Raw genomic sequence first — 16,074 nt, 5'->3', positions numbered from 1 at the left:
AGAATTCATATCTCACTAGGCAGACATCCTATCAACCTTCATCGCATCATTCAGAATGCCACACAAATCTTCCACAATGCCAGATACGCCATCACCAAGTTATTCGACATTGACATCTCCAATGTCAATGGCATCACCCCCAACATCCCTACCTATCAACCTTCATTGCATTATTCAGAACACCACCCAAATCTTCCACAACACTGGATACACCATCACCAAGTTATTCAACATTGATGTCTCCAGCATCAACAGCATCACCCCCAACATCCCTACCCATCAACCTTCATCACATTATTCAGAACACCACCCAAATCTTCCACAACACCAGATACACCATCACCAAGTTATTCAACATTGCCATCTCCAGCATCAATGGCATCATCCCCAATACCCCTGCCCATCAACCTTCATCGCATTATTCAGAACACCACACAAATCTTCCACAATGCCAGATACACCATCACCAAGTTATTCAACATCAATGTCTCCAGTGTCAATGGCATCACCCCCAATACCCCCAGGTATGGAGGACTGTACTGCATGCACTGTCTCAGCTGAGTTCGTCATTCCAGCTGTACCTACCATGTACCTTACAAGTAGTGGTGCTCATAACTCTCACCATCCCAAATGCAAAACATTCAATGTTAACCTAATTCCATGCCCGCATCCTGGTTGCTCCTGCACTTTCAAGAATAGATCTGGGCTCACACAACACCGGCACACAATCCATAGTTTCTCATTTGAAATGCCAAGGGAAGCTCCTCTGAGTGAACCACATGAAGACACCAATTGTTGGCAGCCCGCAAATGATGGTGATATTGAGATGGATGATCAACCTGTTGGTGGTGAGACAAATAACAAAACTTTGAACAGCACACATTGTGACTATCATCTTCAACTAGACAGTCTGTTCTTGACTTAGGACATGTTGTTCTGACACTAATTTTTTTATAGCTCGTATATGTGATGAAGTGGGAAATTTTATTCACCCAAATACACCTCCACCTCCCTACACCTCTCGGGCCCCAGACAACTGGACACCTTACCACAATCAAACCAAGTTCGAGACAGCCAAATTTCTCTATTCAAAAGTCCAAATGTCTGCAGGTGATATCGACAAACTTATGCAGTTGTGGGGCACTACACTTGCAAAACACAATGACGCCCCTCCATTTTCAGACCACTGTGATTTGTATTCGACTATCAACAACACACCAGTTGGAGACGTCCCATGGAAATGTTTTTCGATGAGATACAATGCTAAGGACAGTGATATGAACAAGAGTGCGCCATGGATGGACAAAACATACACCACATGGTTCCATGATCCACGCACTATAATACATAATGTGCTCGCCAATCCATATTTCATGGATGCAATGGACTATGTACCATACCGGGAGTTTGTTGGAGAGGGTGATGATGCAAAGCGCCAATGGCGCAATCCAATGTCAGATAATTGGGCATGGGACCAAGTGGTACGTTTGCTACCACAAACACTTCTGTTCAGCTCATGCATTATCATTTAGGATGAGATCGCAAAAGATCCCCATACACATGGTGCAACCTTTGTTCCTGTAATCCTTGGAAGTGACAAAACAACAGTTTCAGTAGCAACCGGACAGAACAATTACTACCCACTGTATGTTTCAATTGGCAATGTCCACAATGATATTTGTCATGCCCACTGAAATGCTGTCGCTCTTATTGGTTTCTTGGATATCCCAAAGAGTACATCTTTTTTCACAATCATACACCATTTAATGCTCATCATTTTAAACTTATAGCATCCAAAAAACATGCTGAGGACCCACACTTCCGAAAATTCAAGAAACAACTCTTCCATAGTTCATTGTCACGAATATTGTCATCACTCAACCCTGCAATGTCTGTTCCCAAGGTTACACATTTCGGAGACAGGCACTTTCACCGTGTGGTATATGGCCTAGGACCCTACATTGCTGATAGTGATGTGCTCGGCCCAGCTTCAGGCCATGGGCCAGGCCAAGCTGGGCCTGAATAGGCCAAGCTGAGCCGAGCCAAAGTCATGGCCTGGTGATGGCTTTGGCCTGGCCTGGGCTAATGAAAAGCCAAAGCCGCCGGCTCAGGCCACGGCTTAGTCAACTGTGCCTGCAGCACCCAAGCTCAAACTGTTTTACAATCATCAATCGAAAATCTGACCTTCTGTCTCATTTTAGCTTTTCGATCACTTACATTGTGTGCATGTTCATGTGGTAAGAATCACAGTGAGTCGCAGACATTCTTTTCAAGCTCGACACAACTCACTTGCCACAGTGTTGGCAGATAGCACACTCATCATTTTCAGTAATCTGCCCTCCTTTGCCAGTTTCTTGCGACTTCAAATCGCAAGCTTGGTGACAACCATCATATATGTTTTCAGTCAAAAGGCATGCATTTGTGATGGTAATTTTTATTTTTTATATCTGCCTCTCACCACTTGTCTCTGATGGTTGGAACTGTCCATACAGACAGCGACGACGAATGTTGTGCACGCTGGCCGGTCCGCCAAACCAAGCCTACCACCACCCTTCTCCAACATTCTGAGAAGATGGCTCTCCCATCACAAACCAAGGCTATCAATGCCTTTCGTGCAGCAGAGGCTGTGAAGTTGCCTGATACTCGACATGCTTCTAATGCTGGCGCTGATCAAGCCACCCCCAGCATATCGCTGAATTCACCTCCGGGTGACACTGCACCATCAGGTTCAAGCTCGGCTGCACTCGAAAAGGATAAGAGGACTCGCGTTGAAGAAGTTCTTGACGACAAGTCTGGTGGCAAGGAACATGAAGATGCACGCACCAATCCACGACGTAAGTGTATTTGCTATCTGAGTCATGAATCATACAACTGATACCAAACTTTTGGCAGAAAAACGGTTGTGCAAATTAGCTGCACCGGTTGATGATTTAGTCGACAATGATGGTATTCCGATCGATGTCGACGTCCAACCTATTGCAGACATGGCTCCTCCAACATGCAAAGGCAAAACTGCCGATCTCAATGCGTTTTTTGGTGCGATGTTCGATCATGCAGAAACTAATGGTAAGGTTAAAAAGCATCAAAAGTGCAAGATATGTTTGTAAGTCTATGAGGTCATGGTTGTGCTCGCTCACTCACACCAACTCAACAGGAAGCAATGTATTCTTGTGAATGAATCTACGACACTTCGTCGTCACGCCGAGGCTAATTTTGCGGTGCGTATTTTTGCGCATATGGTTCATTGTGCTTATATTAACGACTTGGATTACACTGTAGGGAAAGTATCGACAGTGGGCAAAGAAGCACTCTTTTGAGTCTATGCTACCTGGCGATATCAAAGCTCAGAAGGAGAAAGCCGAGCAGGTGCAGCAGACCATCAATTCGCACCTGACTGAACGCAAACTTGCTGAGTGAGTTATACCATACTCCGATAAGTTATTCAAACGAGCCGCGATCGAATGGTTAGTTGCAACAGACCAAGTATGTATGATTCCCTTGATATAATAGTTTGACCATTGACACACTTTAACCTAGCCTATCCAAGCCCTCGAGCACCCAAAGTTCTAAGACATGATCAATGTCACTTCATGGGCAACGAACGGAGTCAAGATCCCCAATCATAAAGCCACCTGCGCTGAGATCATGCGAATATTCAAGAATCACCTGACGAGACTCCAGACGATGTTAAATGTGAGTCGCAATCTAGTGCTGCATGCTGCTTCATTACATCTCATTTTTCAACACAGAGCGCTGCTGTTAGTGGCGCAATAAATATTACTTGCGACGTGTGGCAAGCTACCAATATTGATGGATATTTTGCCGTCACTGGACACTGGATCGAAGAGAAGTCAATGATGCTTTGGAAGAGTGAAATGGCACTTCTCGGCTTTACCCAGCTCAACAATGCACACAACGGGAAGCGTCTCAGAGGTGCGCTGTTCAAAGTTCTAGATCGTGTTGGTATCGCGCATAAGGCATGTCATCTTCGCTCTTCGCATTCAGCTTGGCTTTGTCTAATCATGATATATAGTTGGGCCATGTTACTTGTGATAATGCTGCCAACAATGGCACAATGCTCAAGGAGTTCACTCAACTCTATGAAGGACGATTCAAGAAGAAGTTTCCTTGGCGTGAATGAAGGATCAAGTACGTTGCTTGTTGTCTCGCAGCTAACATGACTCACAATTGTGTTCACAGCTGTCTCACTCATGTAATTAATCTTGGTACCCAAGTACTGATCAGTACATACAGAAAAGCACCACATTACGAACCTCACAACCCCCATGCTCACGAGCCAGATACCACCATGCATCGTGAGCATGATGAGATTGGCCTCATACGTTCAATATGTGTAAAGGTGATTGGTTTCTCTTTGCGCACAATGATTTACTGATTTTTTCAAAGGAGCGATCTTCCACGAAGCGCAAGGAACTATACAAAATGGTCCAAGTCAAGGCTGGCATCTCCCGCCCTACACAACTCCTTCTGGACATGAAGGTTCGTTGGTTGTCGACCTACGTGATGATTAATCGTGCAGAAACTAATCAAAAGGTGAGTCAAGCTCCCACATGCACGAAGTTGCTCTCATCTGTTTTGACTGATTTCCCATTGCCCAACAACAGCACATTGACGTCTTCGTGTACGAGATGGGGCTACAAGAGCGAGACTTGACGAAGCGGGCGAAGATTGACTTCCTTAGGTTGGCGCCAGCCGAATGGACCCATGTTGGTAAATTTGCTGATTTATTATCTGTAAGTTACCTTCATCATTTGATATAATGCTGTTGTTGATTTGATATTTCAGTATGCAGACGTGGCTCAGCAGGCATTCTCGTCCAAATCGAGTACTACACTGCATCTTGTGATCCCTGCACTCGAGACTCTCCATAGAGCTTGGTCTTCACATGCAGGACGGCCAAAATATGCACGTTTTGCACCTGCATTGCACGCCGCTGCACAAAAGCTCGATGAATATTACAAGAAGACCACTGGCTCCCCGGCCTATGTCATGACCATGTGTACGTGCTGACTGTTTCATGTTCCATGTGTCTTCGATGTTAATGTTGCATGCAGTGCTTGATCCAACAGGTAAAATGTTGTATTTCAAGAAGAACTGGCCGGAACATTTGCAAGATGATGTTCTTGCTTGCGCCGAACGAGTGGTATGTCTGACCGAATTATTCACCAGCTCACATTCACTTACAAACCATGTAGTTTGAGGCTCACTATCGTGAATTGGGCCAAGCAGCATCCACATCGCAACCATCACTGGCCAAGAAAGGGAAGGCTAGCGGGCTTAAGAAGTTTATTCGCGAGACACAAAGCTCCGATGAAGACGACGACAATGAGACTGTTGTCACTCATACAAATCCGTCTAGACCATGGTATGCGAGTTTCAAAAACTATATTGATGCTGTAGAGACAAAACCTCCACCGGGAATGAGTGCAATCCAATGGTGGGGAGTAAGTACACAACTGAGTCCATATCTTCTCGCTACTGACTGGTTCTTTGTTGTAGATCAACGGTGTAGGTAAAACAACTTTTGCTGAACACTACACGAAGTGAGTGTCTAGCAAAATATAATTGTTGTGGTCTAGCACAGCCTAGTCTGCTTATACTTGCAAGACAAGTGCGTTCGACCCGAGGGGTTTGCTGTAAGGTATTAGAATAATTAGCTATACGAAGTCCGAAGCGCAGGAAACAAGTCCGAAGGTATAATTACGAGTCCAATGTCAAAAATGTTGGGTCCAATGTTTTCAGGTTTCGGATTAGTGGGTTTCGTCGGATTAGCGTCGGGTTTGTAGTGAATGTCGGGGATAGTGAATGGCGGGTTACTGTCGGTGTTTTTCGGAGTGTTTCGGATAAAGAATGGATGATATTGCGGAATTCAACTAAGAACTACTGATATCCAATGACCTCCTCCTACTCGGAGGTAGAAAGGTAGATAAGTAAGTAGGAGGTATGTGAAAATATATAGTGTCTATGTAGAATTTCGGAGTGCTATAGGCGAAAGTAGTAGCACTAATTTTCGGGTCCAATGTCCTATGTAATAAGACATGTGGTACTGCGGACATGTAATAAGGCTGTCTACAATGTTAGTGACGTGAAAACTGATAACTGCGCACCTAGTGTGGATAGATACGACTGGACAGGACATAGGGAGGACAAATGCGTGGGAAAATATCGGATCCGAAGCGGCTGATGCGCGGGAACACTGGGTTTGCATTGGGTTAGTGTCAGGTTTAGCGGGTAAGCGTCGGATTGAGTGGGTGAGTGTCGGATATCATTGGAAAGTGATTCTTGTGCGATGGGTGTTTGACGTGCATCGGAAAATAGCTGAATACAGGCTCAGCGCGAGCTCAAGTGCTACAACGGACACAGATATGGGGCAGTATGGATCTCAATTGCTCGTGACTACCTGTCAATTATGGCATCGTCAGTTTCAAGTGAGCGCACGTTCTCACAGGGCGGTATCACTATCAGCAAGCGCCGAAACCGTCTCAAGGGTGACCTCATTGAGGCACTTCAATGCGTCAAATGTGCCCTCCACCACAATGTACTCTTCCGTGAGCCTGGACCGTCATCATCAACTGAGGAAGCTCTTGAGGACTTGGATATTGAGTCAGACACTAGTAATGACTCCAAGAAGCTGAGTGATGCTGAGGATGAAGGTTGGGACACTCTTCTGGAGGGAGATGAGGATCTCGTAGAATCAGACAGTGACTTCGTGTAAATAGTATGTCATCCTTGTCTGAACCATTTTTCTGTTTTCAGTGCTCGGGCCGTGGCTCAGGCCGAGCCAGGCCAAAGCCAAGCCGTCATTGACGGCTTTGGCCTGGCCCGCAGTTTTTCAAAGCCAAAGCCATCTGAAGCCAGGCCAAAGCCGCAGCTTTCAGGCCAAGCTGGGCCGTGCACATCACTAATCGCTGATTACCCTGAACAATCAGTCCTTGCTTGCATTGTTTACAATTGGTGTGTGAAGTAAGTGTTTTTAATGAGCATTCACTCCAGCCTATTGTCATATCCCATATTCTGGACCTACATCCGATAATATTCCCACGCCTCATCCGGACCTTCGGATGTCTTATCCATGTCTCCAGTACCCATCCGGATCCCTGCACCTCTGCACATCCACATCCGCATGCCCACGTCCAGATCCCTTACCCTTCGCAGCTAGCCTGCATCATTCATCCTTGTCCCATTGCCCTAATGCCACATCCTATATATCCACGCATCTCGTCTGGACCATATCCAATCTGGTCCAATCCGATGTATAGATCCATTTACTATCCGATATACGATAAGCTTCTTAATTCATTTCCTGTGCATAACGTTAACACAGCCTATCTGGTATTCCTTGTTCCTGGTACCTCGGTTATACTTACTACTGGTATGCTTACTGATCCGTTAACCTATGCTTCATTTCCGACTCGCGTTTGATAACTTTGCTTATGCTTCATACATAGCCTTGGACCTTTGCTTATTGATCTTTCTGATAGTTACTTAGTATATAAACTCTTGTATATGTCCTGTAGTTCCTGAGTCTGAATATCATATTAGTCCTCGCACTAGTCTTCACACTAAGTCTTCATACTAGTTACTTCCTTGTGAATATCCACTTAGGCCTAGGGAGGAATTCCCTAGGCTGGAGCTCCGCTCCTCCGATCCTGTATTCATCCGATCTGAAACTCATCTGATCCTACAATCCTACCTTCCTCCAAGTTTCCGGAAGTTCATCCGGATCTTTCCCGCAGTCCTCCGGACCTATTCTGCTTTGGACATTGTCCTTGCAGCCATACCTCTGTTTGCTTCTACTCAGGACAAGTCCTGAGTAGCCATTACACATATCCGTATCAGGATGAAACCTCATTGTAATTTCCGAAAGTTCCTCTGGAACTTTCCCACACTCATCCGGAAGATACTTGCACTCGTCCGGAAAGTCCTTCTGAAGTTTCCCGCGCCTTCGGACGTCCTTCGGACGTCTTCGGATCTTCTCTGGACATCAATCTGAAATTAAGGGCACATACTCAGGTAAGGGGCGCAGCGCACGAGCTGAAGCCAAGCCCCTCAGAATCAGTCCTACCCTTTGTGCTTGGTCTTAACATCTATGCTGACAATAATGCCTCAGGTGCTTTGCATTCCCCAACAACTTGGATGCACTTGACAATGGGCTGCATGGCCGAGAAGTTACTGATACTCTTTGTGAGGAGTTCAATTACACAACACTGTGGGAGGAATGGGGAGTTATCAGTGACTTAGTGGTAAGCATGCTCAACTTTCATTTCTCTCACTTCATTCACACTTTTCAGCCTTTCACCAATGATTACCCTCATGCCGGTATCCATGAGCTCCTGTCACCAGATATCTTGCATCAAATCGTTAAAGGCACATTTAAAGACCATTTAGTTATGTGGGTCGAACAGTATCTGCTGCAGGAACACGGAAAGACATGCACAAAAGAGATTCTCGATGACATTAACCGCCAGTAAGTATTTTTATCATTGCTTTGTCACTTCAATTTGGCTACTAACTACTTGTCATCTATTCAGCATAGCTGCAGCACCCTCTTTTGCAGGACTTCGCCGATTTCCAGAAGGACATGGGTTTTCGCAATGGACAGGCAACGACTCAAAGGCCCTCATGAAAGTCTACCTTCCAGCAATTGAGGGCCATGTCCCACAAGACATTGTTCAATGTTTTCATGCCTTTCTTGAATTTTGCTACATTGTGAGGCAAGATATTATTACTGAAGACACTCTCAAGAAGCTTTCAGATGCACTCCAATGCTTTCACCAGTACCAGAAAATTTTTCAAGACACAGGAGTTCGGATAAATGGGTTTTCACTACTGCGTCAACACTCCCTCACCCACTATATCTCACTCATTCACATGTTCGGAGCACCAAATGGGCTATGCTCATCGATAACAGAATCAAAACATATCAAGGCCATCAAGGAGCCTTGGCGACGATCGAGCAAATTCAATGCACTCGGACAAATGCTACTCACCAACCAGCGCCTCAACAAGATTGCTGCATCGCGAGTAGACTTCACTGCACGCAAAATGCTTACTTCATGTGCTGTCAGCCATCTTCGTATGTCATTTTTACTTGCACAATACTAGGTGTTTACAGCTAATTTCAGATGCCATACTTGACCCGAGCTCAAATACAACTTCAAATGCCTCCAACAATACTCAAGATGTCGAAGATGATGATGACGGAGCTCAAAACAACGATGAAGATGGTATGTTGGAAGGGTCGAAAGCACAGAGTGATGTGAAATTAGCATGTACTCCCCGTAAGTTCTATGTTCTCATATTTAAATCAATTCACTCACCAAATCTGATGTTGCTTGAAGAACACTCTTGCACTCACAACATACGTGCCCTGGCAGTTGAAATGGATATCCCGGATCTTCCCCAACTCATCCGACTTTTCCTTTACGATCAACTTCTTGCTGACGACACTCACACCTCAGATGATATCCCTCTGAGTGCCTGTCCACAATTCAAAGGACCTATCAAAGTCTTCAATTCTGCAGCCACTACATTTTTTGCTTCCAGTGACCCGAGCGGTGTTTGTGGTATGCAACGCGAGCACATTCGTGCTACACCATCATGGCGGGGAGGTCCTCCTCATTATGATACTGTTTTTATCAACACTGCCAGTGAAGACTCGATCAATGGGATGGAGGTTGGATGGGTCCTATGTTTTTTCTCATTTTCTCACAGGACCAAGACCTTTCCCTGTGCACTGATACATTGGTTCAAGCTTATCAATAACAAACCAGATCCAGACAGTGGCATGTGGATGGTACGGCCTTCCTTCCATGAGGATGGCTCACAAGAGCTCTCTGTGATACATCTCGACACAATCATTCATGCATCGCACCTAATGCCAATTTTTGGCGCTCAATTCATTGATGGTGATGTTTCATTTCACAACTCATTGGATTCATTTGCCGGTTTCTATGTAAACAAATTTATAGATCATCACTCGTTCGAAATACCATCTTGAGTTTTAACTTACCTGCATTATTTGACTTAATCACTCCGTGTCTTAACTTCCTTGATACGAAATTAGCTGTGTATCTGCCGAGGGACATCAAGTCTACATTAAGTGAAAATGTTCAGTCTTGAGCTCAGCTTAACGAGCTTGCTCGACTTCATACAAAATTTCAAAATTATAAGCACGATTAAGTAATGTGCACATTTCCTGATGGCCAGTAGTGCCTGTGTATGCGTCCGTGAATATCACCCAGCAAAGGCGATCCAAGACGATTCTCACCGAGCGGCATGTGTTTAGCTTTGTCTTGAGCCTCGTTCTTGAATCACTCATATATCATATCTCTGTCGCAGGTGTCCACTCGAATATGATCTCTCGAGAAAAGTTCAGCGAACAATGTTTCAATGTCTCTCAAATAAGATCATCGCAGAGTCCATTCAGCACCTCGATGATAGCATGTAAGTATACGGGGGGATGACAGGTATAAGCATGTCTGTCACAAGCAATGACAACACAGTTGGAATCTCAAGATCTCAGCGCTGATCTCCTGGTATCCAGTTTAGTGTCAGTATCCATGAGACTCCTGAGCTCACTTCCAGGGATTGTCATGTCACCTGTCGCAGGCTGTATGCAACAATGGGTTGGAATTACATATTATCGGCATTTCCTAGTATTCTGCCGCCAATAGATCGTCAAGGATAGAGCAAATCAAACCCAAGGTCTGCTGGCAATGCAAATGACATCTGTCTGAAGGAGTATTTCGGATGCACAGAATATTATCCACTGGCAGGATATAAAAGCAAGCCGTCTTCCTACCATCCCCTTCAGCTTTGTTTTTGAAGTCTCATATCACATCTCACAGATAATGCGTCTCCCCTTCATCCTCGTCGTCGTTGCTGCTTTCAAGTTGTCAGTGTCCACATCAGTGGTCAGTGATGAAAGTAAATGTCCCGACTCCTGCGACAACGGTGAAGTTTGCTGCCCTGGCACTACATGCCAGGAAATAGTCACTGACTGGTGGGTGAGTATGAGTAGTTTTCATCTACCTCCGTCACGGTGGCTTACCGGCGTGGTAGGTCTACTGGTTGTGTCTCTGACGCTACAGTGAGTCGTGTTTCCGTTCTCGCCTTCGTGCACTGTGGTTGACAAGACGACTCGGACATGTGAGTAGTTCGTCGCCGAGTGCTCGGTTGTCACAGTGAACGAATTTCACCCTGCTCGAGTATTAAGAACATGTCAGCGTGCATACAATATAGACGGTAGAACAGGCAGACTCAAAAATCAAACTTTGCGTGTGACAAAACCTTTCTCCCACTAACCATGAGCGGGAATATATCTCTAGAACTGAACCCGTGCTTTTGACGGTGGGACATGAAGATACAAACTTGAAAGTGTCTTTCGGTCACCTACACGCCTGTAGTGGTTTTGCTTCTTCGCTATTACGCACCTCGGACCGACTAAATGAATACTATCAAACCGAAAGCAGTGATCGAATTTAGCCTGGTGTGTCGCAATATGCCCCATCCAAAGAGTCTCATGGATAATGACAGAGCGCTGAGATGTCCAAGTTTGGCCGGATTAATTCACACAACCTCTTGGTTCGAAGTCAGCGCTAAGGCCTGACCCGACACCGCTTGAAACAAAAGTTCACCGTGATCCATTCACTTTCTCTTTCACCCACAAGCTATGAACGACTGTCTCCCGTCTGTTATGGTCTGCCCAGGGAAAAGCGCTCGACTCAGGCACTCCATATTGTTTTCCACCATTTAATCTCAATGTCAGGCAACTTTCGGACCCTCTTCAATCACGCTCAGTCCATACGATGGTCGTGTCGTATCGGTATATGACATCCTCACTTCATTGCATTCTGACTTTTGGAAGAAGGAAGAAGATTGCAAGGGAGGTCTCAGGACTCAGCCAAGAAGTCGTGTTTGACGATGGATGAATACTTCAGTGCCTCTAAAACGAGTGCATGGGTACGAAAACACCTCGCTTAAACCATGGAACGACTATTACAATCTGTTGTATCACCAATCCTTCTCTGTTCCAACCGTGTTGGACCCACGTCCGTGTGTTCAAGGTGACTATAACTGGGGAGACAAAATATTGACATTCGGCTGAAGCCCTAGCATATAGATGCGATTCGCATTTTCAAAGAATGCCATCTTCACGATAGACACCGCCTGGTCTTCCGTGAGGTCTCGTTTGCCGACGAAGCTCGCTAGGACCTGAAAAATTAAGGTTCATATCTAAAGGATTCACCCCAAAGAAATTTGTCGATCACCTCGTATATCACCTCGCGAGCTTGGGCAGTGGCAAGGTAGAACCTTTCTGGCCACCATGCCGCATCAGCTGTTGGACGGTAAGTAGTGTGTGCGGTGACAGATGGACTGCTGACGAACTAGACCACAAGATCTTATTGGTAGGCGCCAACTCAAGCACTTCACGCACCACAGTGCGTTGGGCATCAGCGGAAATAAAAGGGAAAATCTCTCCAAAGTCGAGATAAACGTTCTTGTACACGGACGTGAGGTAGCCAGCGTCTCTCGTGTAAGGATAGCTGGAATGCAGGAGAACGAATATAGTGTCTGGGAACGCCTTGATGATAGGCTGCATATGCGCCGGAGAAGACTTTGTCAGCGTGATTTCATTATCTCCGAGACCTTCAGGCGGATAAGCATCACATGATGCGACCCGGGCCGCTGTTGTACAACGCACCTGTGTGGAACTGGACTTTCGACAACGTAAGAGGGAGGGCGTCGCGCGGGACGGAACGAACGCTTACTAGGTTTCTTGCATTTGCCTGCGATATCGAGGACTATCTTGACTAGGTGATCATTCAAAGCTTTGTGCTCGAACCGAATGGAACCCTTTTCCTTGAATTGCTGGGATGCAGATGCTAGGCACTTGAAGAGTTCATCTGCGCTGCAGGGTGCAGGGTCGACATCCAGACCGGTTCTGTCGCATAAGTGAGTTGATATGATCATCGATTCAAGTCATGATGCAACCACTTACCTGTAGCAAGCGACAGACTTGTACCCTACCACATGATCGTCTACGGCAGCGTCATTCATGCAGGTGGTGAACTCCTTCAGGAACTCGCCCCACAGACTATCGATCGAAAGAGGCGAGTCGTCATTTGCGACAAGGATGTCTTGTAAGATGTTCTAAGCATCGGAACTGAGCGTTTCTCAAAGATGGGGGATGACGATACCTTACCTGGCCTTCCACTTCTAATCTCACAATCCGCTTCGATGGATTTCCAGTGTACTGGTCGTGCCAATTCAAGTCTTCAGCCATTTCTGCGATTCCACCCAAGCCATCGTCGAATAATATACACTGAATTCCCGTAGGCTCCATGCAGAGCTTACACAACTCTGCATAATCGAACTCAAGCCTCTTCTTCTTAACGCCTTCCCAGGTAGCATCATCACCTGTCAATCCAAAGAGTTGGGATAACTGAGCTGCTGCACGCAAGCAAGGAAGGGTGTGAACGGCATCATCTAAGGCATCACCGTGGGCCTCAGATATGAGTACTTCGTATCGGATAGAGTCGCGGTGCTTTGATTTCAGGAATGGGTGGGCGTGGTTATCGATGATGGGGTACCCGAAGGCGGCTTTGGCTAGTTCTCTGTACATTGATCCCACAGGAGTTGGATGATATGGTGATGATATGGCGTGCTTGGAAGCAACGTCTTATCTAGGGGTTCTGAATCTATTTATCCGTGCTTGAACTAGAATGTGCTATAGAATATTATGTAATAAGCGACTGATATCTAATCAGATCAAGCAAATACAAAGTTACTTCCGCTTTTCTTCCTCCACACGACCATTGAATATTGAATATTGACTATTGGCATGCCTGTGACAGTCGAGGATTTGGAACGAGCCATTCGAGCTGCATTCCCTGTGTCCCATCTCGACATCGAGGATCAGTCGAGTGGGTGTGGATCCAGCTATGCAATTCTCTTGGTTAGCGAGGTACGTGTTCGAAACGAGCTGGAGCTGCTCATAGTCAATGTGAAATGGAATTATCACACAGGCTTTCGAGGGAAAGACTACTCTTGCAAGACATAGATTAAGTGAGAGAGTCTCAGCATGCCGTTCATCATGATACGGGGATGCTCATCGTCTGACAGTCAACCAGGCACTGAAGCAAGAAATATCACAGCTGCACGCATTTTCTCAGGTGGGTTTGTGGGCTTATTTGTGTTGGAACGCTACTTTGGTTGAACGACTCTCTCTGCAGAAATCCTTCACGCCAGCGCAATACGCTGCGCACCAAGCGAAAAGTGGTTGACTTGTGGAGTACTTTTGCAACAGCACAATAGTGGTGTTTCGCCGGAAATTATTAGATGGGTGACAACCGGCATGTTTTTTTAGTTCAAATGGGGAATGTGGCTAGTAATACTGAAATCAACGCTTCAAGCGTGACCTTTAGATCTAGTGTGATGTAAACGTGGTCTTCAAGGCGGACAATAGAAGCGCCGGTTACTCCTGCTCAGACCTTTTCCACTGTCCGAGCACAGTGGCTGGTATTCAAGTTTGATCAGTTGTTTCCACAAACAACCGACATCATTCTACGCTATTCAGATGGTTCACATGTCAAGACCACAGTTACACTTGAACTGCGTCCCCTCATATGACCTTGCCAGAGTGGAGACTTTGCCGGTTTGAAAATATTATGATTGTAGATCAATGCTAATGGCCCTTTGTTCGGTGCTTTAAACCACTGTCAGTGTGATACGTTCCCGCTTCGTTGTGGTTCGGTAAACATCATCCACAGGACGCTTCAAGCAAAACAATGGTCTTTCGCCCTGCCACTAACGCTGCAGCCAAAGATATAAAGATGCTCGAGATGGACAGCAGAACTCCCAACACACTCTCATCTTCTTCCCTGTATCTCTCGAACTATATGTCGGAACAAACTTACTCCGAAGTCGATGCCCTTTTGCAAGAGTTCCAGAATTTGTCACTCGGCGAAACAGACGCATTCTTTGCGAACACTGAACTTGGGACAACTTTCGTTAACGACCAGCTAGGCGAAATATTCATTGCGTTTTTGTCCCAGTTCTTTACGCCAGACATAACAACATATCGCTCCACTTGTGATAGCCTAATGCCTCTGATTAGCCTGGCGCTACTTACTGCGAAAAGTCGCCAGCTGGTATGTTTTGTCTCAAGTCATTTTGACGCGCTGGCTTACAGAATTTATAGCTTTTAGATATCTTGGAGGTATGGGTTTTATTCTAGCTTGCTAATGTGTTAGATGTTGACTTCGTGGCACACCAGCTTGCCGATGTGATGTTCGAGAGTTCTGTGAGCGTCTCTCTGACACTCCAGGAGGGCTTCGACCCACAGTACTTTGTGCCGACGCACTCAATCGCCCGAATACGCTTGATTGACATCATTAACCAATGCCTCACGTCTCCACACGATTCCAGCGACATCCGCTGTACGTATCCAGTTCATTCTCGATTATGCGTGCATGTCTCACGATGCCTACTTCAGCTGAACTCCTGGCTCTGAGATCGAATATTCAAGAGCGAGAGAATCAGGCAAAAGCTGCCTTGCTTGCTCCCGATACCCAGTGGATTCACGATCTAGCGGAAATGTGGCCTGAGTTCAAAGCATTGGACCCTTCATACACCTCTACTGAGGCTTTTCCAAACCCAACCGCCCAACTCGGACCGAACTCGGCTATGAATATGGGAAACCCGCGAGTATCCGAGTTGACGCGCCTTATGGGAGCGTCTCGACATCTATCTACCCTATCCACAACATCTTCACGCCCCATCAAGAGTCTCCCTGCACGAGGTGCCTCGGTTGCCCGCATGCGATCACTTTCCGCGATGCTTTCTCCTCGAGTTTCAGATCGTGTGCTGGCCGCGCTTGGGACAGTCGCTGAAGAAGAGATGCAAGTGGACTGAGGTTGTATTTGTATCGCATTTTATTGGTCTCGGCATAGTCTCAGCATAGTACGCAAATAGTATATCTGTAAATATTGTAGCATCACAAACATCTGGAACATTCGTAGGGTAGCATATATCAGGGTTTTGAAAAGG

The 16,074-nt window shown here is 46.0% G+C and overlaps 4 protein-coding genes across 4 annotated transcripts; 3 read left to right on the top strand and 1 right to left on the bottom strand.

Annotated features, from left to right (window-relative positions):
- Nucleotides 1-76: 76 nt before the first annotated feature.
- On the top strand, nucleotides 77-3,417 carry HD556DRAFT_1503210 (uncharacterized protein; the record flags this gene model as incomplete). Its single annotated transcript, XM_041308983.1, has 7 exons — nucleotides 77-908; nucleotides 958-1,481; nucleotides 1,533-1,645; nucleotides 2,497-2,834; nucleotides 2,893-3,103; nucleotides 3,155-3,218; nucleotides 3,280-3,417. The coding sequence occupies 7 exons, from the start codon at nucleotides 77-79 to the stop codon at nucleotides 3,415-3,417; spliced, it is 2,220 nt and encodes a 739-aa protein (XP_041164776.1).
- An 8,676-nt stretch (nucleotides 3,418-12,093) lies between these two features.
- HD556DRAFT_1230145 (amidohydrolase 2) lies at nucleotides 12,094-13,648 on the bottom strand (the record flags this gene model as incomplete). Its single annotated transcript, XM_041297325.1, has 7 exons — nucleotides 12,094-12,237; nucleotides 12,294-12,361; nucleotides 12,412-12,672; nucleotides 12,728-12,742; nucleotides 12,795-12,967; nucleotides 13,025-13,176; nucleotides 13,229-13,648. The coding sequence occupies 7 exons, from the start codon at nucleotides 13,646-13,648 to the stop codon at nucleotides 12,094-12,096; spliced, it is 1,233 nt and encodes a 410-aa protein (XP_041164775.1).
- Nucleotides 13,649-13,867: 219 nt separating this feature from the next.
- HD556DRAFT_1439024 (bola protein) lies at nucleotides 13,868-14,309 on the top strand (the record flags this gene model as incomplete). Its single annotated transcript, XM_041305912.1, has 4 exons — nucleotides 13,868-13,990; nucleotides 14,052-14,091; nucleotides 14,149-14,198; nucleotides 14,259-14,309. 4 exons carry the CDS (start codon nucleotides 13,868-13,870, stop codon nucleotides 14,307-14,309), a joined length of 264 nt encoding a protein of 87 aa, XP_041164774.1.
- A 615-nt stretch (nucleotides 14,310-14,924) lies between these two features.
- HD556DRAFT_1304977 (uncharacterized protein) lies at nucleotides 14,925-15,939 on the top strand (the record flags this gene model as incomplete). The annotated part of the gene is made up of 3 exons (XM_041299727.1): nucleotides 14,925-15,176; nucleotides 15,263-15,464; nucleotides 15,521-15,939. The coding sequence occupies 3 exons, from the start codon at nucleotides 14,925-14,927 to the stop codon at nucleotides 15,937-15,939; spliced, it is 873 nt and encodes a 290-aa protein (XP_041164773.1).
- Between the last annotated feature and the right edge of the window lie 135 nt (nucleotides 15,940-16,074).

The sequence above is a fragment of the Suillus plorans genome (assembly GCF_016647745.1).
Source record: "Suillus plorans strain S12 chromosome Unknown HD556scaffold_8, whole genome shotgun sequence".
NCBI lineage: Eukaryota > Fungi > Basidiomycota > Agaricomycetes > Boletales > Suillaceae > Suillus > Suillus plorans.
Note: the sequence above shows the minus strand (reverse complement) of the source record. Positions and strands in the feature narration are given on the sequence as shown.